At 37.3% G+C, this 24,702-nt stretch overlaps 1 protein-coding gene across 1 annotated transcript; it reads left to right on the top strand.

The window, feature by feature from the left end:
* Positions 1 to 2,653: 2,653 nt before the first annotated feature.
* itih5 (inter-alpha-trypsin inhibitor heavy chain 5) lies at positions 2,654 to 23,759 on the top strand. Its single transcript, XM_051891171.1, is given in 16 exon segments — positions 2,654 to 2,895; positions 2,987 to 3,031; positions 5,614 to 5,777; positions 7,242 to 7,352; positions 7,809 to 8,068; positions 8,732 to 8,901; positions 9,409 to 9,525; positions 9,760 to 9,852; positions 9,854 to 9,932; positions 12,288 to 12,600; positions 15,427 to 15,494; positions 15,497 to 16,048; positions 16,198 to 16,248; positions 20,594 to 20,710; positions 21,319 to 21,696; positions 22,855 to 23,759. Coding segments are annotated over 16 exon segments (2,949 nt in total). The 5' UTR covers positions 2,654 to 2,772; the 3' UTR covers positions 23,163 to 23,759.
* The last annotated feature ends 943 nt before the right edge of the window (positions 23,760 to 24,702 follow it).

The raw sequence follows: 24,702 nt of genomic DNA, 5'->3' as shown, positions 1-24,702 counted from the left end.
TTGTACCCCACATAGCCAAAAAAAGGAGGCAGGAACCTTTGAAACCTGACCAGTAGATGTACAAACACAATACCTGGAACGGAATGACACATATCACACCCTTTAGTTCATATGTTGAATATATACAATGTTTTTATTTAAATGTAAAAATAAATATTGTGTGTGTACAGTGAAAAAAATTGTGTATATGTAAAATAATATTATATCAATGACAATATTATGAATGAATATGTGCATTTTCAAATCAAATTAATGATTAAATCAATCAATCAATCAATCAATCAAATCAATCAATAGTCTTTAAAATATAGGATTCTTTTTTTTTTTTTTTTTTTTTAATTTATGCTGAAAGATGACCAGGATATGTTTTTGTGAGAGTGACCCCACAAATGCATTAGATAAAAAAGATCAAAGTCATATAGATAAATTCAAGGGTTAATTAGTTAATATTACCCAGAATATTGCCCAATCACCCGCCCCAGCAACTCTGTGGTTGGTCTGAGCAAAAGGTTATTCCCTTTCATTCTGGTATTTCTTACACACCACTTTGCGTGTTCCCATATTCATACACCATATTTGCATTCATATGGTCATCTGACATACAGTCAGTGACTTCAATAACTATATTTGGACACATATAAGCCATTGTTAAAAATGTCTGAATGTTACATCATATATATAAACACTAAACAAAGTGGTATTTATTGTAAAGAAAGACAGCACAGGCACACTTTTTAGCAAAAAATTAAAAAGAAAAGAAGTTTATTAAATTTAAATTGATCAACCTGTAGCCTATGTTCAAAATGAAAGCAAACGTGTTTGGACACGTTTCCCATAGATAATGTGATGATTTAAAGCAAGATTATTCATAATCCCTGATTGTTTACCATCGACCGGAAGTCTGAGACGTAAGAATATTGTGCCAATATTTGCACCAGGAAACAAACATTATAGTAAAGTGATGTAACTTTTTTTTATTGAAATACGTTGCATTTGTTGCTGAATACACCGTTTTATTATTTTTTTATTATTATTATTATTATTTTATTTTTTTTTTTTGTCATTATCTGGATGCCCATTAATATTTAGGCTATTGGTATGGGCGTTCCACTGTGTTTTGCTCGTTTGTCATCTATATTTGATATAGGATACACATGTGTAATACATTCGGAAAGTTGATTTTACCTTTATAAGCTATGATCTTGTAAATGGTCTCACGTTTGAACGGCTTTGGTGTCTTTTGCTCTTCTAGAAAACTTTAAGTAAGTAAATAAATAAATAAATAAATAAATAAATAAAGGGCGAGGTCAGAGTAGTTCTTCAGTCTTAGCTCCATATTGTCGATACATGTTGAGCCTGTAAGCAAGAAATTTTCATTATCCATTTAACAAACATCCCTTATTTTCCCTTCACGTAACTGCACAAAGTCATCTGTGAACCCTGTTCAAACCAAACAACTCACTTCCTTGCCAGAAAGAGCTCACCGGAATCAAAGTCGATTAAACTCGGATCCAATCTGACAGGAATCTGTCCCATCACGATCAATAAAACCCGTGAATCCTGTAGATGGCAGCAAAGACAGGAAAACTTCACGTTTGTAGAATGAGATTGGCGTGGTATTACATACAGGCCTACAATTCAATGAATTAATCAAAATGTAGCTAATATTATTATCATCTTGCACTCTTAAAAATAAACCATTTTGGGTTCCACAAGGAACCTTTCAATGAACAGTTCTTAAAAAAAAAAAACATGTTTTCTTAGTGTGAAGAAATTTTAATCGAAGAACACTTTTCCAATATCAAAAACCTTTTGTGCAATGAAAAGAGTCCCTGGACATTTAAGGCGTCTATGGAATCATAGATGCCAGTAAAGAACTATTATTTTTCAACGTGTGAGGAAAAAATAAAGACATACAGCCATATAATGTAGGCTATAGCTAGTGTTCTGTTTATGAGATTAATATAACCAGATAAATAAACACAGAAAACTTGTGAGGAAAATGTGGGGGTTGCTTGCTCTGGAGAAGTTGAAGATCGGTTTGTGTGCGTCATGCAATAATACAATCCACTACCACTACAAGTTACGCCAACAGCACCACCTACCCTAATAGAAACCTAACAGAACTCACTTGACTTTGAACAGTGGTAATGAAGCTTATAGGACTGCCGAAGCGATTTTATTATGATGATCGAATCTTTTCGAATTGTTATCCAATCGAATTATTTTGATCATATAAAATAACACATAGCCTAATGATTAAAACACGATCAATTACTATACATTCAGTCAAATATACAAGCTTTTTATTATATTTTGAGGTACTAAGCCTACCAAACCCTAAATCCTACTGGCAGAAAGATAATTTATTGTAAAAGTAGCCTAATAGTGAGTGTAAATTGCATCGAAACACATTTAAGTCTGAGTAACGTTTGTTCGCATTTAGCACATAAAAAGTACACATATGCTATTGATTATGGAGGTTATCCAGTAAAGACCAATGTGTGAACGACATTAAAATGATTGACATCCTTGCCCGTTTATGCTTTTTCATTTGCGCAGTGTGCCCTACTATAGGGACCAGAGACAAATGAGTGAGAATGTCGCAAGTGTCTACACACCTAAAACACTGGAGCTCCCTCCCAAACACTTCATACTGTCTTCGGATGGGTGGGACGCAATAACCACCCTGATCACACTCCACGACCACTGAAGTACACTCGACCCATTCTAGAGACCAGCTAGTGCAGGACAATCATAGCCTATATTAAGATGCTGCTCATAGTCCTCGTCTTGTATTTGTGTGTTTTTCAATGCCAAACTGAGGATATTGGATTTTCAGAGGATGTGGACTTTGAAGAAGAATACATGACTTCTGACATGGATTCAAATACTGTAGGATTTTTTCTCTCTTGCATTTCATATATAAAAATATCGTCATACATAGTCATATCTAGGATCTCATCAGTCTTATGTTTGTCTTCAGGCTCATCAGAGAATCCCGCGGCAGGTGAAAACGCTATTAACTAAGGTAAAGACGCCCGACACCTGCGCTTTCTACATCGGGTTTTGAAGTTTTGTGTGACTGTAAAACAGTCAAAATGTCTTCCATCATTTTGCTTTAGGAAATATTCATTGAATTTAAGTCTGCATTAAATATATTATAGGCAGCAACTGTCAATACTTAACTCGGGCGCGCGCTTGGTTTGTTTCTTTAGCGGTTGACCGTGTTGTAACACTTTTTTCATCGCCTGTAACTTTGTAGTTTTTGTTCCCTGTCTATTTCAGACTTTGGTATTGTATTCCCATATTTGTCTGCTATAGAGTAAGTTAGAAATCTACAACATCTCTATAGTGTACTATTGACAACTTTAAAGAGTGCTGTTGATACAAACTACAAGCGAGTGAGTTGTAACAGGTGGTGAGACTGTGGAAAACAAAGGACAGTTTAAATCCTGTGCATTAATTTATTCAAAACAGAAAAAAATATTTAATCACTCTAACAATTGTGTGGGCCTGCCCTATTGTCCCATTCTGTTCAATCTTTCCATTATTGGAAAGTGTTGCAATCCTCCTCTTCTGCTAAACTATGATATTACTAGGCTATTTTTAAAATGTATGTAGGAGATAAAAAGTTTACCTAGGCCTATATAATATATCAAATTGAACAAAAGTGTGATTCGAATGATACCAGTTCTGTCATTTAACATTTATGAATACAATTTAAAGGCACAATATGTAAGATTTTTGCAGTAAAATATCCAAAAACCACTAGATCAGTGTTATATATTTTGTTCGGTTGAGTACTTACAATATCCCAAATGTTTCCAACTATTTGTAAATTGTGAAAAAATTGTGATTTTAACCAAGGATACGGGATGTGTCCGGGAGTCGCCTGTCAATGGCGTCATATCCACGTTACCATTGGTTTACGGTTTTATTTTGTAGAAACCATGGAAACACCAAAGACGCTTTAATATATTACATGTTTTATTAGACAAGGGAACAACTGTTTGGTTACATTTATAGACAGAAAACTAATTATTGTTATATAGCTCAACACGTTTAGTCTTATTGTTTAAATCTAGTTTTCTTGATTTTCTGAGAGTACCATGCTTTTACCATGCCTCAGAGAAAAACACTATTTTGTCAAGTAGCTACATAATACAGCATTTTCTCCATCATACAGTATGTTTTAAAATTAATTGCAGGCCATTTATCAACACAAGCCACCCATCATTTATTAATATGATATTCTAAAATCGATCTATCTTACTGCAGTTTACAACAAGTGTCGCACAGCAGCAGTTGTGTAAACAACGCTGTGGTATGTCATATGCTTGACCGGAAGAAGTGGAAGTGGTGACTGCGGCATAATAAAATTCCGCTGCTTGTGAGCCGTGTGTCACGTTCGTCTCTCATTAGCAATCTCTCCAGCGGCCTCGTTCAGCTCCAACATCACTTGGTCCTGCTCTGCTTCATACTACAGTAATGTTAATAATCTCATCCATGAACATGATTTCTGCCCGAGTCCCGTCCGATTCTTCTCTACTGGCTGTGAGATGAAGATGACATCTCCCAAGATTCTGCGCTCAAACTCGGCGTCATCAAGCTACACCTTTGTTTTGAATAGGTGACCTCTAGCGGCGAAAGTCTACTTATTGTAGCTTTAAAGGGTTAGTTTACCCAAAAATGTAAAATAATGTCATTTATTACTCACCCTCATGTCGTTCCACACCCGTAAGACCTTCGTTCATCTTTGGAACACAAATTAAGATATTTTTCGTGAAATCCGATGGCTCAGTGAGGCCTGCATAGCCAGCAATGACATTTCCTCTCTCAAGATCCATTAATGTACTAAAACATATTTAAATCAGTTCATGTGAGTACAGTGGTTCAATATTAATATTATAAAGCGACAAGAATATTTTTGGTGCGCCAAAAAACTTACATAGTGATGGCCGATTTCTGGCTATGCAGGCCTCACTGAGCCATCGGATTTCAACAAAAATATCTTAATTTGCATTCCGAAGATTAACGAAGGTCTTACAGGTGTGGAACGGCATGAGGGTGAGTAATTAACATTATTTTCATTTTTGGGTGAACTAACCCTTTACCTGTGTTCTATAAAAATAATAATAACAAAAAAAAAAAAAAGTCAGATCATAGCAAACTGTTACACTTTTTTGGGGGGAAGTTGTCATATGGGATTTTAAATGTTATAAAAGTATACAAATGAAACAATTACAATATTTGTTGGCCCAAACAATTATTTAATGCTTATGTACCTTACCTTTTATATTTTGCTGTTTCAACAATTCTTTTTGACTAATGTTTAAATTTGGCTTAAATAAGCTGTTCAATGAAAGCTTAGTTTGTGATAACTTAACCCATATAGTGTGACTACACGCTTCGCTGTTTCCTGAACCACAGTTTACTTCATATTTTGGGGGAAACTATGTGACATTTATGTGAGGGCTTGACCCAACAATTATTTGATAATCAGCCAGGATCTTTAGTTAAATCACTTGGCTACACACATGTTTTCAGAGCAACTATTCGAAATATTCATCTATATTTTAATGATGGTCATAACTTGCTCTCATCTGCCAGGAAACTAAACCTCACATTCAGGAGTTGTCGGTCCAGACCACCATCATTTCCCGCTATGCCTTCACTGCGGTGTCCTGTAGCATGCTTAACAGACACTCGGCTGCCACTCAGGGGGTCTTTCAGTTCCACATCCCCACTGCTGCATACATCTCCAACTTTACCATGTAAGTGTGGAAATACATACATCATTGGCAAATACAATAACTATTTGATTTCTAGTAATCTCTTGTTGGTCACTTAAAGAAAATGGTACCACTATGGGTGTCCCTATATAAAATGTTTTGACCATAAAAATTATATTTGAGTATGACCCTGAGAATGACTCAGGTTATCTAGTCTTTCCACCTTATTTTGCAACATGGAAGTAAGCTATTTTCTGTGAATGTTTCGAGACTTTAGATTCATTAGCTGCTATAGGAAAATAACTAACAAAGTAAATGGTAAAACTATATGGGGGGGGGGGGGGTAGACGCTGATGACAAAATGTGCAACGCATTTGAATCCTATATTGAGGATAGTAAAACGCTACGGAGAAAGTCAAACATGATCTAAAACAGCCACTAAAATGACTGATGAAAAGAGGGGAAAAGATCATCCTGCAAGCTTTTTAAACTCATGAAGACCACATTTACTAGAATTTATCACGTTCTATTGTATTTATTGTGGCAAATTTTGACTAGTTGTAGAATTTATAATAGATAATCTGTTAAGGGAATAGATTTTCACTGAAGATTTATATTACAACTGTGGCATGTTGTAGCTATAGTTTCTAACTGTGTTGCTATTTTTCATAACAAATGCTATAAAAAGGAAGAAAGAAAAAAAACGGTCTTACCTGTAATTATATCCTTATTGTAACAAATGCTATAGTTAACAATTACAAGAACTATGTTATTTTAAGGCTGAGTACAAGTTAGAAAGAGATTTAAAATATGGACCTTCTTGAATTTGGACTATACAGTTGGTTTTGTTTAAGAATGTATGAATATGAATATTTGATTACTGTACTGTATTTTCTATTACATTTACATTTGCATAAATAATCTGCTAGCTACAGCCATGGGAGGTCTCTGACTAAATACTGATACCTAGTGGTCAAAAGCAATAGCAAAAGTAATAGGTCATTATTATTATAGCTAGGTTGACTTGTATGTTTGGTGTGGTATGGGTGCGGTAGGGGCCCCAACCTCATATTCTTTCATAGGGCCCAAAATTGCTAGCAGCGCCCCTGGTTACAAACTATAAATTTATTAAAATGATATGGTAAGAAATCCAAGTTTGCAATATCAAGTATGCGTAACAAGTTACTTTCTACAGTTAAAAATGACTGGAAGTGGATGACACCGGAAGCCAGACACATTCAATTTATGGCCTTCTTACTCACTCTTACATTAAATGGTGGATAATAGCACAAAATTTTGCAGTTGTTAATGGGTGGTCATTGACTTCAATAGTTTATATCTTGAGAGAGGTTATTAAAGGGGCTGAGAGAGGTTATTAAAGGGGCTGAGAGAGTTTAGACTATGATTAACCACAAGAAATATTTATATGCCACTTGTGGCAACTTCTTGTAGTTTCCATGGCACTAATAAAAATTCTCATTTCATGCTGTTGGTATGGTGACAAAGGATTGTGGGAGGACGAGTCTTTCCCAGCCAGGTGAAGGCAAAAGAGAAGAAGATGAAGAAGAAAGGAGGAGAAAACAATGGCAAGAAAAACAAGGACACACCAGAGCCACGGTAAAGATAGCAAAAAACCTTCAAATGTCTGTGCCATTAAACTGAACGTGTTATGATTCAGGTAGCAAAATGTTTAACTTACCTGCTCAGGAAGATTCTCTTCAAACTGTGGCTCTGCCATGACAACAGTACTAAAAAGAGAAAAGTGACCATAATAGAAGACAGTATGCTTATACTTGCTATAGCGCCCCTTGTGGCAAGCTAGAGAATGCAATGTGTACTTTCATTACGTTATTAATCATTCAGTATGTACAAGTGATGCAAAGTTTTGAGCCTGTTACTATTCAAATTCTTACATGTGTTTTTCATTTACTTGTGAGTGAATCAGAAGATACTGAGAAATCTGATATATGTTCCCCTTCAAAAAATTGTAATTTGGTTTGGCAAACCATGTGACAGATTCCTTTGGCAAGAAGTTCGCATTTCCAGAGTAATGATTTCTTCTCTCCTTGTTAGTGAGGGTGAAATGGAGGTGTTTCGAATGGAGGTCACTATTCCTGGACGCAACCGTGCTCTGTTCCTCCTGACCTACGAAGAGCTGCTGCAAAGACGATTGGGCCGTTACGAGCATGTGACCAGTGTTAAGCCAATGCAATTGGTCAGCAGACTCAGTGTGGGCGTTACTATTGTGGAGCACTCCCGCATCACATACCTTGAAGTCTTACCCCTACGAAATGGCAAAACTCCAGCTTCCAATGGCAATGGGAAAGCAGATGGTAACCAGCTGTATCCAAATTGATTCTTGAGTGTATATTTAGATGTGCTGTCACTAGTATGGTTTCAAATATTTGACAACATTGCAAAATTTCGCCTCAAAAACTGCAAGATAGATGGCACAAGTTCCAGTTACATTTTTTTCTACTTTCCCAGCTTTAAAAGGGCCAAGACTGACTAAAGGGATAGTTCACCCAAAAATGAAAATTATCCCATTATTTACTCACCCTCAAGCCATCCTAGGTGTATATGACTTTCTTCTTTCAGACAAACATAATCAGAGATATATTTAAAAATATCCTTAGTCCTCCAAGGTTTATAATGATCGTGAATGGGGGCCGCATTTTGCAATAATGCATCCATCCATAAAAAAAAGTAATCCATATGACTCCAGGGGATTAATAAAGGCCTTCTGAAGCGAAGCGATGCGTTTATGTAAGAAAAATATCCATATTTAAAACTTTATAACTTCCGGCTGACGACCATACGCAGAATGCACTTTTTCTATGGATGGATGCATTATTTTTGACTTCACCCCCCCATTCACAACCATTATAAACCTTGGATATATATATATCCACAAAGATTTTGTGACAGGTTAGTCAAAGTTATCAATTGTAAAATAGCACATGATTTACCGTTGCTTACATCTTTTTCTGCCCCAGGTAAAATAGAGCCACCAGTTTCCACGCTAGTCAAACAAAACGAAACCTTCTGCAAGATCACCTTCACTCCCAACATCGTCCAACAAGCCAAAATTGCCACCAATGGCATGCTGGGAGAATTTGTGGTGCTCTATGATGTAGAGAGGGAAACTGGAATCGGCGATATACAGGTACACATACACACAATATTTCCATAATATTAACATATTTACATACTTTCCATAGAAAGGCATTACTTAAATTAGAAATAGTTTATGTGTTCTTGCTATTTTATCTATAGATAAGCTGTAGTGCATAAAACAACTTATTATGCTGGACATTCTGGTGGATTAAAATAAAATAATATAAAACAAAATACATTAAATGTAATTATATTATATTAATATACGTATAACATCAAATTTATAAATATTTAATAATAATCATTTATTGTCTCTCTCCATGCAGTGTCAGTGATTTACAGTAGTACAATATTATATTGAGGGGTTTTTTTTTGTGGCTTCCTTTTCATTTTATTTTGTTATGCCTTTCCTTCTCTCCCAGCAGTTTTGAATTCAAAATATGATGAAGTCACTGAAGACTTTAAACTCCTCCAGTTCACTGAGCTCATTGCTTTCTTGTCTACACAAACACATTACAAAGATCGAAAGGCTGTTAAACTATCTGCTTTCTTTCAGGTGCTAGATGGACATTTTGTGCACTATTTTGCCCCCAGAGACCTGCCTGTCGTGCCAAAGAATGTAGTATTTGTGATTGATACCAGCGCCTCCATGGTTGGAACCAAAATCAGACAGGTAATATACTCTGTTGATTGAAGCAATCAATTCTTCACACTGAGAATAATTTATATTCAACATTTCAGTTGTGAGAGTTGCAGTGTGCTGTTCTCTCAAAGAGGGAATGATATTGTGCCACTTTTTTTCCTAGCTGGTTTTTGTGATCTCATAGTTGGACACACAGATACACACACCCATCTCATAGCAAAATGACAGAGTTCAATAGTTCTCTTTTTAATATCTCTCACGCAGACCAAAGAAGCTCTGTTTACGATCCTACGCGAGCTGCGGCCCAGTGATCACTTCAATTTTGTCACTTTTTCCAATCGCATCCGTGTTTGGCAGCAGGGACAAACTGGTACCCGTCACACCCAACAATATACGTGATGCCAAGAAGTTCATCTACATGATCTCACCCACTGGAGGTAGAAAATCTTACACACTCCTAAATACTCCCTGTTACACATTTAAACAACATTAATCCTATTAAATAATTTAAAGGAACAGTCCACCTAAAATATTATGTTGTTTTTGTTAACTGAAATAATGACAAAATAAAATATAAATATTAGATAAAAAACTTGAAATGTTGAATAAATGTTGATATAAATGTTTAGGTACTAAAATTACTAAAAACTCAAATTAAGCTAAAAAAAAAAATCAATGTTTTAAAAAACCAAACAATTAAAAATGACAACAGCACATAACAAATTTACTAAAACTTTAACCAAAATGAAAAGGAAAACTGAAAATATAAATATAAAATGTAAATACTAAAATAATATAAAATATAATATAAAATAACACTGACCCAAATACTCTTAATTTTTCCATGAAATTCAGAAGAAAATATTTTTGAAGAATCTATATAAAGAAGCCATACATAATGCTCTGAAAAGAAATTAAAACACTTTTATCATAAATTACATGTGTTAAAGTCATTGTACAGTATGTATGAATAGCATTTTAATATATTTATAAATAAATTAATATAGGACAAAAAATAAATAGTGTCAAATCATAAAAGTATGAGTGAACAAGTTGAATAGACTACTTTTATTGTGTTTTTTGTCCTATTTGGACATATATATATATATACAGTGGCAAGAAAAAGTATGTGAACCACTTGCAGAATCTGTGAAAATGTGCAAAATTTTAACTAAATAAGAGAGATCATACAAAATGCATGTTATTTTTTATTTAGTACTGTCCTGAGTAAGATATTTTACATAAAAGATGTTTACATATAATCCATAAGACAAAAAAATAGCTGAATTTATTAAAATGACCCCGTTCAAAAGTTTGTGAACCATTGATTCTTAATACTGTGTGTGGTTACCTGGATGATCTACGGCTGTTTTTTTGTTTTGTGATGGTTGTTCATGAGTCCCTTGTTTGTCCTGAGCAGTTAAACTGAGCTCTGTTCTTCAGAAAAATCCTCCATGTCCTGCAGATTCTTCAGTTTTCCACCATCTTTTGCATATTTGAACCCTTTACAACAGTGACTAAATGATTTTGAGATCTGTCTTTTCACATGGAGGACAACTGAGGGACTCAAACACATCTAATAAAAAAGGTTCAAACATTCACTGATGCTCCAGAAGGAAACACGATGCATTAAGAGTCGGGGGGTGAAAACTTTTGAACAGGATGAAGAGGTCCAAATTTTTCTTATTTTTGCTTGAATATCATTTTTTTTCATTCAGTACTGCCCTTCGGAAGCAACAGAAAATACTTGCATGTTTCCCGGAAGACAAATTAAATACAATTTACCTTGATCTTCAAATTCCCAATGTTTTCACCCCCCGTCTATTAATGCATCATGTTTTTTTCTGGAGCATCAGTGAATGTTTGAACCTTTTTTAAAAGTTGTGTTTAAGTCCCTCAGTTGTCGTCAGTGTGAAAAGACGGATCTCAAAATCATTCAGTCACTGCTGGAAAGGGTTCAAATATGCAAAAAATGCTGGAAAACTGAAGAATCTGTAGGACCTGGAGATTTTTTCTGCAGAACAGAGCTCAGTTTAACTGCTCAGGACAAACAAGGGACTCATGAACAACCATCACAAAAAAAAAAAAAAAAAAGTCGTAGATCATCCAGGTAACCACACACAGTATTAAGAATCAATGGTTCACATACTTATGAATGGGGTTATTTTAATAAATTCAGCTATTTTTTTTGTCTTGTCGATTATATGTAAAATATTTTATGTAAAATATCTTACTCAGGACAGTACTAAATAAAAAATAACATGCATTTTGTATTATCTCCCTTATTTGGTTAAAATTATTAACATTTTCACAGATTCTGCAAGTGGTTCACATACTTTTTCTTGCCACTGTGTGTATATATATATATATAGCTAATATCAACTGCCTGATTTTTTATTTCATCATAAAATAAAACTATTTTATCATCCAGCTCTTTAAATAAAGTTGGATACTAAGTACTAACTTTATCCGCATACATACAATATACTCACATAGGGTGATATATATACTATATAGCAAATCCCAACTGCTTGATTGTTTGTATTGTCACAAAAACGTAAAGTATATTATCGCCCAGCTCTAAGCTGCTAAATGCAAATATAGTGCATGAAGATATTAAAATATTCTAAACACATGATTTTCTGTAAAGCTGCTTTGAAACTATGTGCATTGTGAGAATTAATTTAATTTGACATGACCTGATACCGATTTGGAACAACATAAGGGTGATTAAATAATGACAGAATTTACATTTTTACTACTCATTTTCTCTTTTATTTAAAACTCCTCAGGCACTGACATCAACGGTGGAATTCAGACAGGCTCGGCATTGCTCAGTGACTACTTGTCCAGCAAAGAAGAGTCCCATCACAACAGCGTATCGCTCATCATCTTCCTGACAGATGGGCGGCCCACAGTGGGCGTGGTTCAGAGTCCAACCATCATTGGAAACACCAAAACAGCAGTGCAGGAGAAGTTCTGCCTCTTCACCATTGGGATGGGTGATGATGTGGACTACAGGCTCCTGGAGAGGATGTCCCTGGACAACTGTGGAACCATGAGGAGAATCCCAGAGGACGCAGATGCCAGTGTCATGCTCAAAGGGTGAGGAACACGTTGTCACCATTAGCATCATATTTTTGTATGTTTGTGAACTAATCTAATTAAAGTGTAAGTTCAGGCGAAAATAAACATTTTGTCATCACTTACTCGCGCTCATGTTGTTCTGAACCCATAAGACTTTCTTGCTTTTGAGGAATAAAATTGGCATGTCAGGATCGGTTGTTACACACAACAATTGATGCCATCCATGACATCAAACTTGGCAAAACATGTCTGTGCGCACCCAATTTGAATATATACACAAGCGCAAATTAGATTTGAGAAATAAAAATCCATGTAAAATAGACCATTCCGCATCAGAATCCAGATTTATTTTGTGATAATGACCAGCTGACTTCACATTATCCCTTACTTTACTTAGCTAACATGAACAAAACTTTTACAGCATTTATTAATCTTGGTTCTCACGTTCATTTCTACATTAATACACATTTCAAGTTGTATATCTTAATATAAGTTCATGTATTATGAATTAACATGATTAAAGGGTTAGTTCACCCAAAAATGAAAATAACGTCATTTATTACTCACTCTCATGCCGTTCCACACCAGTAAGACCTTCATTAATCTTTGGAACACAAATTAAGATATTTTTGATTAAATCCGATGGCTCAGTGAGGCCTCCATAGCCAGCAATGACATTTCCTCTCTCAAGATCCTTTAATGTACTAAAAACATATTTAAATCAGTTCATGTGAGTACAGTGGTTCAATATTAATATTATAAAGCGACGAGAATATTTTTGGTGCGCCAAAAAATCCAAAATAACGACTTACATAGTGATGGCTGATTTCAAAACACTGCGTCAGGAAGCTTTGGAGCGTTATGAATCAGCGTATCGAATCATGATTCTGATCGCGTGTCAAACCGCCAAACTGCTGAAATCACGTGACTTTAGCGCTCCGAACCGCTGATTCGACACGCTAATTCATAATGCTCCGAAGCTTCCTGACGCAGTGTTTTGAAATCGGCCATCACTATATAAGTCGTTATTTTGTTTTTTTTTGCAGCACCAAAAATATTCTCGTCGCTTTATAATATTAATATTGAACCACTGTACTCACATGAACTGATTTAAATATGTTTTAGTACATTAATGGATCTTGAGAGAGGAAATGTCATTGCTGGCTATGGAGGCCTCACTGAGCCATCAGATTTAATCAAAAATATCTTAATTTGTGTCCCGAAGATTAACAAAGGTCTTACGGGTGTGGAACGCCATGAGGGTGAGTAATAAATGACATTATTTTCATTTTTGGGTGAACTAACCCTTTAAGCAATGAACATCTATTTAATTAACATTAACCTAGAAGATTTATAAATGCTGTAAATGCTTTTGTTCGTGATTCCTATTGCATGTAATGTTGTTAAAAATTAAATCTAATTTTTAAAATATTTATAATAGATAATCCGAATAAAGCCTAAAGAAATCTTTGCTATGCACAAGGCATGCCTAGAAGTAAAAAGTGCCAGTAATGCTAACAAAATAAGACAAAATGTGTAACAAACTGTGACACAAAACAAGGAAGTGGGCTCTTTTGACTTGGGCTAGTAAGTAACCACCCTAGAAACCATCTAGCAACACCCTATCAACCTCTCAGACCACCCTAGCAACCACATAAACTGAACTAAAAAACTATCTAGCAACACCCTATCAACCTCTCAGACCACCCTAGCAACCACATAAACTGAACTAAAAAACTATAACTAAAAAAACTTCTTTTCCAACTGCATAGCAACACCCTGGCAATCAGGGCATAAAATTAACACTCGCCAAGCGTACATGAAACTGTATCAATCACCAGATGGCTGGTAATATTTTTATGAATTCTAGCAATGCAATGTTGTCAGCACATGAACGTGAACAACTGTGAATGATGTTTGGGACAGTTGACAGGCTGGTGCTGTATTGTCACTAAAGTTTAAGCCTTGCCAATTGAAATATTCAAGCGTAAGAAGTGTGCACTCAGAAATCCGCGTCTCAGACAGCTTGTGAATACTAAATTGGACTCTCTTTCATGTCTTCTTGTGCTTGAAAATGCCTGTATTGGCGAGTATCCTCATAAACATAGTCATTTATGTCTTAAGTGAATATAAACAGTTGAGAAAGAAAACGCATGTGTATCAGTATATTGGATCCGTGCATTCGCTCTTAAAGTGACAGCAGTCTAATAAACCTGTTGCCGCCTGTCCTTAATATTAATCAAACAACAAAAGAAAGAAAAATTACTCACTGCTCTTGACTGAATAACTTATGTAACTTTAATAAGGATTAATCTATGTTTAATTTATACATTGAAGACAATGCAGTGTTATTTTGATTACTTTATTAAATTTCTGTAGCCTACCTGAAAATTGTGAATTTTCACTGGTATCAAAAATTTTGGTGTTATAACTGCCTGTTTTTTTTTTTTTGGAAAAACAGTTTCATGGCTGGTTAAAAAAAATGTCATGCCCGGTAAATTCTCTTAAGTCACTGGCCATTGGCAAAAAGTTAGTTTTAGGGCCTGCTGGAAACCATTAATATTATGGGGCAAGTATGTTGTGTGGTGTTTTGTGACAAAAACAGCCCCCCTTAAAGTCCAGGTTAAAGGTCAAAAGTGACATGAGATGCCATTGGAAGTCAGAAATCTTTACACAAGGCTTAACAATGGGCCCCACTCTAAAAGTTCAACAAGTTTAACGTAAAGAATACATGACTTATTAACCCACAATCTGAAGCAACACTATGGCATTTTAACCTTATTATTCCTTTCCTCCTCTCCTTTCTGTCTTCTCTCCTATCTTTTACCTACCATCTCTCTATAGCTTCTATGATGAGATTGGCACGCCGCTGTTATCCGACATCCGGGTGAAATACTCTGAGGATGCTGTGAATACATCACCCAGAACCTTTTCACAAATTACTTCAATGGCTCTGAGCTCATTGTAGCTGGAAAACTGACCAATCGCAGCTCAGACTTGCTGCACGTTCAGGTGACCGCCAGCAACAGCGAGAGGAGCATCGTGCTGGAGAAAGATGTGTCACTACACGAGCAAGAACAGGAAACTGAACGACGGCTAGCGGAAGCAGAGGCGGGTCCTAAAGTGGATGGTTATGTGGAGCGACTGTGGGGATATCTGAGTGTTAAAGACGGACTAAAAGGTCGACTGCGAAGCCAGACGAGTGGAGAGCGGGAAAACTACACGCAACATGCTAAAAATCTTTCGTTAACGTATAATTTCCTCACACCACTCACGCAAATGATAGTGGAGAAGCCACAAGTGCTGGCTGATGGAACTTTAGCACAGACAGAGGCAGAGGCCACAGAGGCTCCGCCCTCTCCCGAGTCATCCAATCAGCTGTCAGAAGATGACAACAGTCTAACACCCCAGAGCCTGCACAGAAATGAACCACCCAAGCCTATTTCTGCAGTCGCCAAAGCAACAAGTGTGTTTATTTAAATTGGACAGCAAGCAAAACATTTGTTTTAGATCAGATTTAGGGTCATTATGATTGTCATTACACAAACGGTCTTGAAAATATTAAGGTGATTCAAACAATCCATGACGATTTCACTGTTTTCCATTTATCTCCAGGTGGTGTCAGCAAACTCGCCAAAAAGTCTGTCACCTTATCCAAAACATCCGGTATTTCTCCATTTTTCTACATCTGCTTTGCATTTCAGTGTGAATGTGTGTGAGTGTAGTTGAAAGCAGCAGTAGTGTCTGTTCACATGGACTGTGTGGCTTGTAATTTGTTGTGTTCAAGTAAAGGGGCCCTAATCGGAGCACAGTTAATTGCTACTGAGAGTTGTGTACAGGCTCTAATTCACATGCCTGTGTTTGGGGGGCTGATAGAAAAAGGCAAGACTTGAACAAACCCATAAGAATGTAACTTCAGGGTGTAACTCATTATTCACTCTTTGTACTAAGGATATGTATTAGACCTCAAATTGTGCATCCTTGTTAATTTCATTTTCAGATTCGAAGTACTTTTTTGGCATGACTCTTATACACACACAATATTGCCAAATCATAAATACAATCAATACAAGCAGTGACAAAGAGGGAAAAAAAAAAAAAAAAAAAAAAAAAATATATATATATATATATATATAGTTATATTGATAAAACTGAAAAGTAAAAGGTAGCAGTAATGCTAACAAAACAAAATATATAAAAAAAATTAAATAAAAAAACGAGAAGGCGTTTTGTTTTTTGTTTTTTAAATTGGGCCAGTAAACAACCATCTAAGCAACCTAGAAACCATCTAGCAACACCCTAGCAACTGTAAAAATGCACTAAAACACTCACTCTGCGTCCAAATTAGAGTACTTCCCAACTATATGGTATGGGAAAAACAGTACGCCAAAAGAGTAGTATATCCGAATACACAGAATTCGAAAAACAGTAGGTAAAAAAAGTACCCAGATGACCTACTACTTACGCCGAGATTCTGAAGCGCGCATTCAATGGACACTTTACTATCCCATGAGGCCACGGGATAGGATTTATGAATGGCAGTGCAGACCCAATTGACGCTGATAGGTCACGTGACCGTAACAACATGGCGGATGCAGTAAGTCTGAATTTCATTCATACTACCCATATTTATACTATATAGAATGTACTTTTTTAACGGTCGTGAAGTAAATTCAAATTAAAATGTAGTACCTCAGTACGCGATTTCGGACACAGCGTCAGAACACCTTAGCAACACCCTGGCAAGCATTAATATTATCGGTCAAGTATGTTTGTGTTTGTGTCGTTTTGTGGTATGCACAGTACATCAGAATACACTGATGCAGTCAGTGTACGTGCATGAGCGAGATGTGAATGAGGGGTTAAACGCAGTCTGCAGCGCTCACAAAGAAAATCTGTTACATGCATTTATCAGATGAGTAGAACTGCCCTCCATTCAAGTTAAATCTGAAAGCTTTGGAAAGCCACTTTTCTGCATGATTTGTGATCTCATATAAAATGTTGCATAAGGGGAACCTCACTTAAATGAAAGAATTCACAGGGGTTGTTTGGATTGCACATAACCAACAAGCTTGCATAATTTGATTTATTTTCATGCAACAAAATTTCAAGTAAAGCCCTTTTTAAAGCAATAAAATTAGTATTTAGGGAAAAAAAATCATATATTCATTCAATGTTCTACAAATGGTTCATATTCAAGTCTAAATGTTTTCTGTCTCCTACATGGTGAATCTGATTTCACCAAGTACAACGCGTTCCTAAACATCTTTGTTTATCCTGGAACAACATTTCAATTAACCAATCAGATTTAAGAGGGACTAGTTTACAGTTTATGTCAAGTTTAGGCTAACAACTAGGGTTATGTGCTTCAACATCAGTGTTCCCTTTAGAATGGGAATAAGACACTGCATCCCCTAGAGGGCACTATGGGGAATGCCTCTGGCATGCCAGTATCTGAAGCATGAGTCTAAACACAACAATGAACTTGACATTGGCCGGCGACAGCCGATGACGTCACTACAGGTGAGACCGTGAGTATAAAAGGGCACCTGTGAAAAACGTCATCCTCTTCTTGTCTTCAGCAGTCTGTATGTTTGAACGTGTGTCTAAGGCAATTATTATGGCTAGCACAAGTGCTAAGAGCTTTAGAAAGTGTGTTCATCCGTGTCAGCGCTATCTGATTCTTGATGACACACATGAAATGTGCGTTATGTTCCTTGGTGAGTAGCATGCACACTCAAGTCCTTGAGGGGGCTGAAATTGTGGGGCTCGCAGATGGAACTGGACGACGAATTCAAGAAAAGTATGCATATTTCTCATTCTTTGGCAGCTGACGAGGGCGAGCTGCTGGATCAGGAAGATGTGTTATTGCTCACATTGTCTGATCCGGCAGCGAGTGTGCTCCTGGCTTCGAGCCAAGATAAGCTATCCTCCCGGATAGTTATATCAAGTAGTTAGTCTCTCTGCGAGCCCCCTCGGTAAGCTGTCCTGGGTGTTGGATGTAGTTAGGCCTGCTTTCACTTAGAGAGTCGTCATGCTGAGGCCTCTGTCCTCAGCGCTCATTTAGGCAATAGTGCAAGCCTCCTTAGCCTCCTTGGCTCCTTGTTTGTGTTTGGAAGTGTTGTTAGGCTGAGGTCTCCGCCTTCTATAAGCTCCGCTAGGATAGCATTCCGAGTGTAGGCTCTCTATGAGCCTCCTTGGAAGCTGAGTGTTGGGTGTTGTTAGGCCTCCGCTCATTTGGGAGTCACTATATTTAGGCCTCCTCCTTTACAGCTCAACCAGGTAGTCCTGCCAAGTTGTTAGGCTTTCTTGAGCCTCCTTGCCTATTGCCTCCACAGAGGAGTGTTTTTAGGCTTGCTCTTGCTGGAGAGTTTTGGCTGAGGCGTCCATTCCTCTGGGCTCCACCTGGGGCAGCAGTATTATGTTGTTAGGTGCTACTATTCATAGCGTGGGACATAGCAGGCCTCCTCTGGTTTGAGATCTTCAGTTGAGGCCTCTGTCCTTAGAGCTTGACTGGGTAGTAGTTGTTAGGCTCCCTTGAGTCTCCTTAGCTACTGCTTTATTTTGCTTGGCCTATTCTAACTAGGTTTTGTTTCTGAGGCCTTCGTTCATCCAGTGCTGTAATTTAATAGCAATTCTGAGTCGTTAGGCTTTTTTCAGCCTCCTTGGAAGCTGCCCTGAGCGTAAAATGTCGTTAGGCCTCTTCTTGTTTCAGAGAGTCGTCTTGCTGAGGCCTCCATTCTTAGAGCTAGGTTATGCAGTAGCACCGAGTTGCAGGCTCTCTGTGTGAGCCTCCTTGGTGCCCCTAGATGGTGTGGGACATAGTGCTGATGCCTCCGTTCTCTGAGTTAGCTAGGGACCAAGTTGTTAGGTTCTCTGTGATCTTCCTTGGTTACTGCTTGAAAACGGAGCATCATTAGGCTCCCCTGAGCTAAGCCTACAGTTAGTATAGGTGTAGGATGCAGTGCTGAGGCCTTTATCCCTAGAACTTGGGCAGGTAGTGTGCCAGGTTGTTAGGCTCTCTTTGAGCCTCCTTGGCCACTGCCCTCTATGCAGAGTATTGTTAGGCCTCTTTTCCTATAAGAGTCGTTTAGGTCTCCACTCTGCAGAGCTTCACCTGGCCAGCTAGACCTAAATGCTAGGCTCTTCTGGGCCTCCTTAATATCTGTTCTGCTTAGGGCTGGTTAGGCCTCCTCTCGCTTGAGATTCGGTTTCTGGGGCCTCCTCCATTAGAGTTTTTGCTGAACAGTAGTTCTGAGCAGTTAGGCTCTCTCTTGAGCCTCCTTGGAAACTGACCTAGGAATAGAACTCCCCCTTTTTGAGGCATCCATTTTTGAATCTCCAATCTATGACAATATTCCCTTAATAGGTGTTCCTATGAATACCAAGCTCTTGAGCTTGCTTAGCTCGGGCTCTGGCCGAAAGGAATCAGTCATGACAGCATGGCGGTGTGGGTATTCCATTCCCCATAGCACCCTCTAGGGGATGCAGCACAAGTTCCCATTCGAAAGGGAACATCTCATGTTACGCATGTAACCATGGTTCCCTGAGAAGGTGAACGAGATGCTGCGACCATTTGCCATGCTTTAGGTACTCCTGAGCACATCTCCTTTGGACAAGAAGTGGATGACATTTTTCACAGGTGCCTTTTTATACCCATGGTCTCACCTGTAGTGACGCCATTGGCTGTCGTCGGCCAATGTCAAGTTCACTGTCGTGTTTAGACTTATGCTTCAGACATTGGCATGCTGGATGCATTCCCTATAGTGCCCTCTAGGGGACACAGTGTCTCGTTCCTCTTCTCAGGGAACCATGGTTACATGCGTAACCTAAAACATTATTCACATATCAGTTATGGGTAGGGTTAGGTTTGGGGGTAGGGATAGGGTTAGGACTAATTTTTCGGACAGGAATGTTGTTCCAGGATCAACAATACAGGTTGATCCAGGAACATGTCTTACTTGGCAAAATCACGGTGACCCTCCTACACCATCTTTTTATCTGTCTTTAGCTGATGGTGACCCTCATTTTGTGGTGGAGATTCCTCACAGTAAACTGACTGTGTGTTTCAACATTAATGGGGAGCCAGGACATGTCATCCGACTGGTGACTGACCATAAACACTCAGGTAAACAACAAAACTACACAAAGAATTTGTTTTTGTTAAGAAAGTAATGTAAATATTTGCATATTAGTGAGCTTTGCATTATTGCCAATTCTTGGCCAATTTAAGATTTATAATATTTGTATCAATATTTAATATCTATAATTATAAATAAACTTGATTTAGATTTTATATAGTATTTTTATTAATATGTAATATTTATAGTTATTTAAAACTATACATATATGTAACCCGTACATGCAAAAAAAAAAAAGAAAAAAAAAAGCGCATTACTTGTTCATTCTATAGGTGCGCAGTGTTTCTTTACAAAGTGACATCGCCAACTACTGGCCTGACACAACAGTGCTTTTTATAAGTTTTGCAGTTCTGTGTGAATGGGGATTGTTTTAACATTGCAGTTGTCTGTATGTGAAAAAAGCAAAGGAATACTATTCAGTTTTTAGTAAATCTTTGTTGTGTACCCTTAAAACATATTTTATTATTTTATCAGTTATTGCTCATTAACTAGCTAGCCTACTTTACTCACCAAGCCAATGTTTCTTACATTTAGTGCTTATGGAGTCTTAATTTTGGACGTTTACCATAAATATGTATATATTTGTCCCCATTAGGTGTGACTGTGAACGGTGCGCTGATTGGTGCTCCAGCCCCAGCCGGCAGTCATAAAGAACAGAGGACATATTTCAGCACCATAACTATAGTAGCTGATAAGCCGAGGCGCTCTTACATTGAAGTGACCCCACAAAAGGTCATACTGGATGACCGTGACCGGATGATCCTTCCATCCAGCTCCAGCATTTCAGTTGAAACCGCCAACCTGGGTGTGGTCCTTATTGCTAACACAAACCTGACTGTAACCATCCAAGGAAATATCCAATTTGTCATTTTATTCCACCATTACAAAAATCCAGCACCCTTTCAGCGAGATCACCTGGGATTTTACATCGCTAACAGTAAAGGATTAAGCAAGGATACACACGGGTTGCTAGGTAAGCACACATACACACATTGTTGTCTAATTCAGTGAGCTACCTTGCTGCCTAGGCAAGGTGGTTAACTGGTGTCCCAGACTAGTCAAGCTATTATACTGGTTTTAGAGGGGTTTTTAGCACTTGGCAACTGGTCAGGCTCGAAGACCAGCTAGCTCAATCAGCTAAACCAGCTAAACACCAGCATGTTATTTTGGGAAACCAGCCAAACTACTTAAGACCAGCATAATGGAGACTGAATTTACTACATAGTGCAACAGTGCCCACTCATATTTTCAGTGGCCTTGGTGTTGGAAGTATTTGTCCCATATAGGAATTTTAAAAAGTCTTCAGCTACAAGGTGAATTACATTACAAACGTTGATTTGAAGCAAAAAAGTATTTGAAAATTGGGCAAAAAGACAAAGGTACCAGACTTTTCCCTTCAATGTGGGAAAACAATACCAACAATACCACAATACCAGCATATACCATTGATTAACAACCTTCTTGCCCACAGTAGGTCTGTCTTTAAGTCTTAAAGATATTGTTAAAAGTGGATGGGATTTTTACTTCTACTTAGTTGCACTATTGATTCCAATAAAGTTTGATGTTAGCATGTTGCTAAGCTAACATTGTGATACTCTAAATACATAGTACAATAAATAAAATAGTCAATTGGAATTGGTCACAACTTTTTTGAACTTTTTTCATTTACAATTGCTCAACAAAATGTTGTGTCCTAAATCAGGTCATTTCATTTGGAATCCTTGCAATCAGGAGTTTTGCATGACGTTGAAAACTTCCCAACGCAGATTTTGCTTGTGTTCCTGTTGGTCACGCGAAAGCTGCTTGGCTTGAAAGTGTGGTTTGGCTTGAACTCCTGTGAGCTGAGCTTCAAACATTACTACACTATTGATGATAGACAGTGTACCTTGTTTGCCTGCAAAATCTCGCCGAAATTTCGCTAATGTGACCGCATATTTTACTGTAGATGAGGCCAAAACTAGCTATCTTAAGAGGCAGAATAAGCTGTTGCTTTTGGAAAGGGCTTCACATTGGTACACACACCTGATACCTAAAAATGCTGGTCACTAGGTTTTGGAACCAAGCTACCAAATACAAAGAAAAAATTGTATACATACTAAAAGAGAGAAATACTGTATTTCTGTACTTACAGGCCAGTTCCTGTATGAAGATATTGGATTAACACCGCTTCCTGGAAACTTCAGCATGGCTGGAGAAAACAGCACACGGGAAACACTAGGGAAAAATATCACTCTACCTAGTTACCCTGTCCTAAAGGTGAAGGACCGTACTGTCGCCGTCATAAAGAAGAGCAGACGAATCTACTCTGGAAAGCAGACAGTAGGCTGCTGGTTTGCCAAAAACAATGCGGCCAAACTGATTGATGGACAATACAGTGATTACGTTGTGTCACATCTGTTTGACACAGGAGACTGGGCTAATGGAACCAACTCACACTGAGACCAACACACACACACACACACACACACACACACACACACACACACACACACACGTGTACGTGTACGTGTATATGAGGTTTACAGGGACTCTCCATAGGCATAATTGTTTTTATACTGTACAAACTGTATATTCTATCCCCTTACACTAAACCTACCCCTAAACCTACCCATCACAGAAAACTTTTTGCATTTTTTGAATTTCAAACAATTTTGTATGTTTTCTAAAGCCATTTGATTTACGAGGACACAGGAAGTGTCCTTATAAACCATGTTTACATTGTAATACCCATGTCATTATACACATTTGTGTCCTCATAAACCATCTATACAAGTACACACACACAAATACACAGAATATGATTCTACTGGATTGATGGGTCATGACCCAAATCTATTTACACAAACACTTTAAAAACCATCACAAACATCCAAAAGCAGTATTTTAAGTACATGATTTATATTCAGTGATGTGTGGACATACTTCTTTACTGTTTTTATTGTAGTCATCTGCAAATATATACTGTATATTTTTAGTTAATATAATAAGACTGTTTTTGGAACTCATTTTGTACTAATAAATTAAATGTTAACAATAGACTGTCTTCTTTTACACAGCGACTGTCCACTTGATGGATGGATGGATGGATGGATTTTTTTGGCTACTAAATTTGCTTTGTTGAAATTAAAATTTGTCATCAGTTAAAGAAATAAAGAAACATGTAAAAAATACTATTAGGGCACAATATATTGGTACCATATCGGTTATCGCCTAATATTAGTGATTTGATTTGGCCTAATATTAGTGATTTCCCAAAACTTTTGGCAATATAGTGTATATTATATATATTGCCAAAAGTTTTGGGACGCATGTTTGCACGTGTTTATAATTAAGACAATACATTAAAATAATATGGTAAGAAATACCAGTTTGCAATATCAAGCAGCATAACAAGCTGTTTTGTACAGCTAAAAATAACTGGAAGTGAATGACACCAGAAGCCAGACACATTAAATTTACAAATGCCCGCTCTAACCTGGAAAATAAGGTGGATAGAGAAAATTAATGGGATAAATACTTCCCGAACCATGACTACTTAAAAAAAAAAAAAAAAAAAAAAAATCAGTGATTGTGTCACTATCACCAAGGAGAAAACAATGTTAAACAAACCACAACAGCGCAAGTGGATGTTTTACCCATAACTGCTGAGAAACTGGCTCAACTAATTTCTGGTTGGGTATGACCTGTTTCACCCCTGTCATCAGCCTGGGGTCAAACGGTTGTTGGATCCACCCCTTCCAGGTGTTCTTACCTAAGTTTGCTTACCTCTTAGAGCCTCTTTGTCACACAGGACTTTGTTGGCTGTGGTTATAGTCAATATGCAGGTGCAAAGTAGTTGCTCTTCACATAAAAGCTCTGGAGACGTGACCCTAACATACTGATAACGAAAAAATGTGCAAATGAATCCACACACAATACAAAATACAAAAAAAAGATGTGTGCAAACCACTTTTTTAACCTCAAAATTACCTATCACTGA

The sequence above is a fragment of the Ctenopharyngodon idella genome, chromosome 4 (assembly GCF_019924925.1).
Source record: "Ctenopharyngodon idella isolate HZGC_01 chromosome 4, HZGC01, whole genome shotgun sequence".
NCBI classification, from domain to species: Eukaryota; Metazoa; Chordata; class Actinopteri; order Cypriniformes; family Xenocyprididae; genus Ctenopharyngodon; species Ctenopharyngodon idella.
Note: the sequence above shows the minus strand (reverse complement) of the source record. Positions and strands in the feature narration are given on the sequence as shown.